Source organism: Asterias amurensis, chromosome 16 (genome assembly GCF_032118995.1).
Source record: "Asterias amurensis chromosome 16, ASM3211899v1".
Classification (NCBI taxonomy): Eukaryota; Metazoa; Echinodermata; class Asteroidea; order Forcipulatida; family Asteriidae; genus Asterias; species Asterias amurensis.
In genome coordinates this window covers 1,984,522-1,992,299 of record NC_092663.1, presented here as the reverse complement: position 1 = coordinate 1,992,299, position 7,778 = coordinate 1,984,522, and the positions used below count along the sequence as shown (strand labels likewise).

The 7,778-nt window shown below is 40.4% G+C and overlaps 1 protein-coding gene across 1 annotated transcript; it reads right to left on the bottom strand.

Annotated features, from left to right (window-relative positions):
* Nucleotides 1-487: 487 nt before the first annotated feature.
* Nucleotides 488-4,771, bottom strand: LOC139949258 (cytochrome P450 2J5-like). Its single transcript, XM_071947653.1, has 3 exons — nucleotides 4,395-4,771; nucleotides 2,505-3,464; nucleotides 488-1,918 (listed from the first exon to the last, which is right to left on the bottom strand). Exons 1-3 carry the CDS (start codon nucleotides 4,747-4,749, stop codon nucleotides 1,740-1,742), a joined length of 1,494 nt encoding a protein of 497 aa, XP_071803754.1. The 5' UTR covers nucleotides 4,750-4,771; the 3' UTR covers nucleotides 488-1,739.
* Between the last annotated feature and the right edge of the window lie 3,007 nt (nucleotides 4,772-7,778).

Here is a 7,778-nt window from a genome sequence, read left to right as displayed (position 1 = left end):
GTTATTTATCGCAAACGTTGGGATACACCAAGTAAGAATACTGACTTCGACAATTATTATTACCAAAGGTGTCCATGCCTAAACAGATGTATCTGTTTGCGTCTATTGTTACGCAGCGAGCGGGACAGGTGTGGATTTTTCCCCCGGGGCTCGAGCTAAATCCCCAGGGAGGGAACCTAGGATTCCGAAGCTCTACCTGCGTGAAAGCTCATAATATAAGTGGCTTTTTTACCCTGAGCTGATGGATCGAATGATTGGGACATGATGAAGTTGCAAGTGGTGATTGATGTCTACTCTCTGTCTTTTTTCTTCTTCTAAATTGTGCCCATACTTTTTCTACTTCCTGTATAGCCTTAAGTTTATTATATGGGGATGTTTGGACATTGTTTAAAGGTCTGCTTTACCTTTCATGTACCACTTGGGGGAGTTGACGTCACACGTTAATATACACTAGCATTCAAATCAATTCAATTCATACCCACATTTATTCCATACTTCATGAACAATTTAAAAACAGTACATAACCAAACGATTCAAAACCATTACCCCATCTTTACAAGACCGATTGAATTAGACATCTTCTAGAAGCCGGTGTGGCAGGAGATTCTGTGTGCCCCCCCCCCCTTATGCCGAAGTATGTGTACAAACTACTTCTGATAGCGCCCTCTTTTGAATCCTCCTCCTACAGCCCATGTTAATGGGAGACTTTGGGACGCTTGGTGGCAGCAGACTTACCAGGTAAATTTCCATTGTTTATGTAGTTCCAAGCATGCGCACATTACCGAGAACAATGGATTTTACCTGATAAGTCCGCTGCCACCAAGCGTCCCGAAAGTCCCGCATTGTCCATGAATGGGACCGAATCTACGGCGGACAGAATTCCCCGGGGCACCGGGCTTGTGTGAGATTTCTTGATAGTCGTGAGCAAACATCCTATTGTTCTTCAAAGGCCAGTGCACAAATTTTCTTTTTCTATTTCAGTTCGACATGCATTTGCGTTTATACATCGACTGTCCACATAGTGGATTCAGTGAAGAGAGCAACAACAACTTGAAAACATTACTATACTTATCAGTAGAACATTTTTTCCCCCGAAAAACACACTCAATAAACTTCTTATTCATTTCAATTTGCTTTTCAACTTCATACATTTCGAAAACTTCTACAAACATTTGAGTCTACAGATATGTGTGTCTCCAAACACGGGACCCTAAGATTGCAATGCATTATTCTATTTTACTTGTGTATTAAACTTGTCTAAAACAAACATAGCCAAATCGTAGCCATTTATGTCGTCATTGTTTTCACGAAGTTGTTTACGAGCTGTTGATAATATAAAATAGAAACTACTCCCTCTGCTGAAGTAACGTAGTTTTCAGATAAAGTAATTCATCACTCAAATATTTGCATCTGAGAAAGACTTCAGCCTTGAAGCCTTCCTCATTATTCCCTGGAACTTCGATGACCAGCTGAGCCAAAAAAATCACATGTTTGTTATTGTTTGCATATAGTTATGTTGGGGTACACCAAGTGAGAATACTGGTCTTTTACAATTACCAAAAGTGTCTAGTGCCTTTAACATTGATTTACATCCTTTTCAGATTTCAAAAAATGTAACCCAGTAATCCGGCGTGAAAATAACTGTGACTGGATTGAAATGAGTCTCACTGGCATTTGTAATTCAAGATCCCGCATTGACAAAACTTGTGTTACGTTTTGTACTAACAGTTGAAGAGACTTCAACGGGGGACTGCGCACACCTGGTACGGCTGAGGGGCCAGCGTGATCCCAAGGTGTCCCTTGACCGTCAGTGGAGGCGAATCGACGGGCTTCTTGAAGGTGAACTGATGGAGGAGGTAGGTGAAGAAAATGAAGAGCTCCATTTTGGCGAGTTGCTCTCCCGGACACACACGCCGCCCTGTGGAATTGAAACAAAGATTGGTGGTGAGATTTTATATGTAGTTCATGAAATGTACCCGGTATGTTTTTATCTCTTCATTATACCAAACCAGGATATTGCTTTCCAAGTAATAACCTGCGTTGGCATAACATTGAGTGCCGTCGTAAAACCATAGAGCTCCATAGTAAATCAATTCGATAATGCCGACCTAGGGCCCATACATGGCCCTACGTTTCCTACCAACACAATGCCGATATTGTTTTCCAACTAATAACCAACGTTGGCTGAACATCGAGTGCCGATGTAAAACCAATGTTAAATACTTCCGACCTAGAGCCAACATCTGTCCATTGTGAGAATTATACCGAAATCAAAAACCAACGTTTGTTAAAAGCCCATGTTCATTTCCCATTGGGCAACCGATCACCGGCGGACAGAACTCCCTGATGGGACACCGGCATAAAGCCATTGGACTGATAAAGCCTTCTTAGAGCCAACATTGGTGCAGCTTCTGAAACTTCATGTGTATCTCATATCGGCACATGTGTATTACTTGTTTATGCAAGTTAAGTAACTCAACCTCTTTGAAAACCACGATTTTTACCTATGCCGAATGGTATAAACTCATCAGGTTTAACCACCTCTCCAGCCTCATTCAGGAACCGCTCCGGGTTGAACTTCTCCGGCTCCGGGAAAAACTCCGGGTCAGTATGCAGTGCCCACTGGTTAGAGATAATGAAGCAATCCTTAGGGAGGGTATACCCTCTGTAAGAGGTGTCACGAGAGGCTCTGTGGGGTACTCCGAGAGGTACTATATTACCGAGTCGTTGGAGCTCAAGGATGACTGCTTCGGTGTACGGCAGTTCGGGTTTGTTTGAGAGCTTCGGCATTCGGTTACGTCCTACTACGGTGTCTATTTCTTGCTGTACACGGGTCTGTACCTCCGGGTGCAGCATCATGTAGAGCAGCCCCCACCTCAGGGTTGTTGCCGTCGTCTCCGATCCAGCTACGAAGAGGTCGTTAATAACGCTCACTAAGTTATTCAAACTCAAGACCGTCTCGACTTTCTGATCTTCTTTCTCTTTCATTTCGTTGATGTACATGTCCATGAAGTCCCTCATGTCATCTGGGTTGAATTCCTTCACGTGGTTCTTGATGATGTTCTTAGTGAAGTTCACCGTTGTTGTGATGTTGGATTGCATTTCTCGCATAGACGGGAGGAACCCAAGGTACTTGGTGATGGGGAGGAATTGCATCGCTGCTCCGGCTCCAATCAGCTCCATGTTCCGGCCAATACCCGCAAGGACCTTCTGGAACTCCGGATCATCGTAGTCGTACCTCTTGCCAAATACAACAGAGGCAATAATAGTCGAAACAGAAGTGGAGAATAACTTGGTCGGGTTGAAAGACTTCTGCTTGAAGTTGACCATCTCGTGAACTAGTTGTTCTGCCTCCCTTGCGATCTGATCCTCAAAGCTTGATTTACCGACCCCGAAGTTTTTGAAAACATTGAGAGAAAGTTTTCTCTGCTCCTTCCAGACTTTGCCGGATGCAGCTGCTACGCCTATCGAAAGAACCACAAAACCAAGGCAATCAATCACAAATTCAAATTGAACAATACCCGTCTTATCACTCTCTCTCTCTTGTCGAACGAGGTCTGAATCAAGTTGGAAATCGCCCATCCCTGTCAATCTCTCATTAGTTTGTGAAGATCAGCTGGAAGCACCCGTTGCGCTATCAACTACATCTGTATAGCTGAGATTCTGTCTCTGCAAACAGTTCAATATTATTTGGTTTTGTTTGCTCCTGAGATTTGTTCACCATCTCTATTTGGATATGTTATTTTCAACAACATTTTGTATACAATAACACTCGTAGTATTTTTGACCAGCGACCCGTATTGATAGTTGCACGTAGCCGCAGCAATCAAACTTACTGATGTGGATCAGAAATTAGGCACTGTGCTTTTGTGTTTTAAGTAGATTTGCCAATTGGGCACAAATATATCAACGATGCATACTATGCACTGTGGTCGCATACGTGTTATCAAATCCACTCCATTTTATTCCCGTTTACGAATCACAACAAACATAATGGAGTTGTTGCTATATAAATTAGTTAGGCCTATGGAATTAAAAAATATTACCATTTTAGCCTTCAACACAGTGGCCAAGTGGTTTAGACCATAATGACTTGCAATCACACCTATGTTTAGGTTCAAATCCTGTCCACATTAACTGATATCACAATGACTAGTAAGTAGTGGCGTCTAGATTGACGTTATTGAAACACAATTACTTTTAGATGATTTTATGCGATTGTAAATTATAGACGTTAAACCAGTATGTTTCTATATTACCTTTGGGAGAGATTGGCCGTTGCCAGCTTGGTTTTCTTGTGGGAGTTTATCTCCTTGACGGGAAGATAACTTAAACAGACAAACTAAATTGCATTGCGTCATTTATACAAATTTATATATTTTATTTAAGCTTACCTTCCGAGCCATCCAGCATGTTAGTTACCGTGTGTAATTCAGGCCTATCACTCAAGTTAGGATTCTGAAATGCATCTTTAATCGCATCGTAACCATGCACAACAACAATCCTCTGCCCCAGTATACTCAGCGTGAATATTGGTCCGTACTTCTTTGACATCTTCAGGAACACCTCATGCGGTTCCCCCGAAGCGAGGGCTAGTGCAGGAAGGCTCCCGAGAAGGGGCCATTCCCACGGGCCGGGCGGGAGGTTCCTCGGTCTTCGAAGAGCCCATGAGAGCACCAGAAAAGCTAGTAAGCCTACTAGTGCAGTTCGTATGTCTAGCAAAGCTAACAGAGCTGCTGCGTAGGCCATTTTGTTTTGCCTTATGTGGCAGTAGGCGTGAAAGAGCTCGTAGAGTCAACGAACTATCTATCGATTGTTCCATGAAAGATTAATTCCTAGTCCAGTGACCTTCAAACCATTACTCGGCATTTGCCAGGTACCTGGCGTGTCGTACACAATCAACGGTTACCCGCACAATGGTGAGACACCAATGAAGGCTGGCTACTTATTGTGTATCCTCCATGCTGTATGCATGAAATATTATTGTGTGATCTACCTGTCGGACATTTTACACAAATGTTCCATACGTACGATGTCACGATAGACCATGTGTACTTTGTTTACAAGTATGACCTTGTGCATTCGTTATATGGCAGGCAATATACTACACAGGATGGCAAAGTTGACATTTTGTGTCGCATAAATCCAAGACTTATGAAAGTAAAAGCTGGACAAAGTTTTGATCACCATCCATGTACAAGGTGATAGGAATTAGACATAGAGATTACATACTTGTCGACACTGCATTTCGAAAGATGTAATTTTATTATGCAAATGGCCTATGGATGACGGTAAAAGTATGTTATTGCAAATCGTCTTGCTGAGGCCTACGTACTAATTCTAGTTTCAATGACCTTTTTAAGTGTGCCCACACTCGTCTTTCAAAATGAATCATTTTGAAAAAAAGAGCTCTTCGATTTGGAATTTTAAATCATGCAAACAGCAACTATAACAAAAACAACAGAAACAAATATGCAACACGTATTAATTCAACAACGAATATAGTGGCCCTATATTTTTGATAGCTATATAAATTCTGTTTGGTATGACTATAAACCTGAATCATAGAAATACAAACAAACCAAAAAGTAAACTGATGAAACTGTTCACAGCTTTATAAATTCCCTTACACAAAACAGAAAAATAACTGAGTGATCCAATTATTTGTCGAAAAGTTTCAGTGTGGATTGAATTGAATTAAGAAGGGTCGCCCTTTCCAAAATTTGATTTAAAAAACTGAAAACTGCGTAAACTTGAACCAATTAGGCAACAGCTGATGTAGCACTGCAGTGTTATGACGCTAATGAGTTTAAACTAAAAAAAGCACAGTATCAACACCTTTAAAGGCACTGGACACGTTTGGAAATTTTCAAGGGACCAGTTCTCTCACTTATTTGTATCAAAACATATGCATAAAATAACAAGCCTGTGAACATTTAGGCTCAATTGTTCATCGAAGTTGCAAGAGAATAATTAGTGTAAACAAAATCTTGTTGAACAACATTAAATGTGTGCTTTCATCAGATGGATAATACAAGGCTTCAGGTAAAGTATTCTATTATTTGGCTGAGAAATTGCTCAAAAACTACGTTACTTCAGAGGGAGCCGTTTCTCACAATGTTTTTATACTATCAACAGCTGTTATTAGCTCTACATAGTAAACTTTTATACTAACAATCCAATAAATGTCCATGCCTTTAATTCTTATTGTATCCAGTCGAAAAAGACATCTTCAAAACACCTTGCCATTGGCACCTGCTCGGTGCTCAACTCTCTGTTTTCACATCAGAGTTTCTTTTTCGTTTATTCTGCACCGCGCCGTTTATCAGCTGCGCTAGGTGTCTAAATGAATCTACAAATTTACAGTGATTGGACACGAACAACATCTGGCGTGCTAACTGAATTAATGCATCATGTGGTTGAGCAAACATCAACTTAGTTATTGCTCGCTCAAACCATGGAGGCAAAAAAAACGTTTGCAGAAACCATCTTGTTTTTATGTGTGTGTTTTATTAGTTTAACCAATTTCAGTCGAAAAACATACTTATATAAAATTAGGAGACATTTTGCATCACAATCTAAAATTAAGTTCAATAAAAAATAAATTGTGATGCAAAGTAAACATCAGCCACGAAATAAATTCTTTGCAAAAAACAGGTCCCAGTTATTTTGTGTTCACTTTGTTCCCCTAGGACACCCTCTCCTGAGCCTCTAAAACTCAGTTTTACAAATTTCAACAGAAAAACATACCTATATAAAACTAGGGCTGCGAAAATTGAGTCATATTGGTGCGTATATGTATAATGTTCAAGCTGTTGTTGCGAGTAGAAATCCCGAGGGGTGTGGGATAAGTACCATACCCATTTTAGGAGCGGTTCATAACGATTATGTACATAAAAAAAATTCCCCCTTTATTTTTTTAAGGATTCTCTTTTTGCAATCGATTAAGAAGAAATACCCCCCCCCCCTTCTTCCCATTGCAACAGTAGCAATTTTAATGTACATACCAACAAATTGCATCCCCTCACCCTAGATTTTTTGTCACCACATTTTTATAAAACTAAACGAAACCTGTGAAAAGCTTTAACGATTATAGTCATAGTCCACTCCAGAACGGAATATTGTTTTTAAGAATTAGCAACAGAGGGCGCCATAACACAAAAGGGTAAATAACATCACGTGCGTCATTGTTTCTTTTCGTTGAGTCGTTTTTAAGTGACGCTTTTTGACTAATTCTTGAGATATTAAACACCATCCATAGAGAATCGTTTTTCCAGTAAATTGTTTGTCTTTGTATAGAAAAGGATAAATTCAATTAAGATTTCAGTTGAGATTGATATTAAATAAATTAAAATTTAAAGCCAAATGGATAGGTTTTAACGCGAGTAGGCTGTATAATTGAAGTTTGAAGACAATGTGGACACCATTGGAACGTTATTCTCACCTGGTGTGTCTCAACATACGCAGGAAATAACAAACCTGTGAAGAATGGGGCCCAATTGATGATCGAATTTGCAAGAGAATAATGACACTGAGAAAAAAAAAAAATTGTTGCGTTCTTTTATGTACATGCATATTATTCGAGTGAGAAATTACCACTTTCTGGTAGGGAGCCGTTTCTTAAATCTCCATTAGTCGCTGGTTCGCACATGGACGAACGCAGCTTCGGTCTAAAATCTTACAAACTTCATTCCGCATTTGTCTCGGTGTTCAGGCACACACACACGGCCGGTAACCGTAGCCAGCAAGGCCCTAGGGTCATGACGACGGCGAGGTGT

Excerpts from the sequence above, each read along its gene's own strand:
- LOC139949258 (XM_071947653.1), bottom strand. The coding sequence starts at position 4,749 with ATGGCCTACGCAGCAGCTCTGTTAGCTTTGCTAGACATACGAACTGCA. Across the intron at positions 3,465-4,394 it reads CATGCTGGATGGCTCGGAAG|GCGTAGCAGCTGCATCCGGC; the intron begins GTAAGCTTAAAT and ends TTCTTTCGATAG. Across the intron at positions 1,919-2,504 it reads GTTTATACCATTCGGCATAG|GGCGGCGTGTGTGTCCGGGA; the intron begins GTAAAAATCGTG and ends TCAATTCCACAG.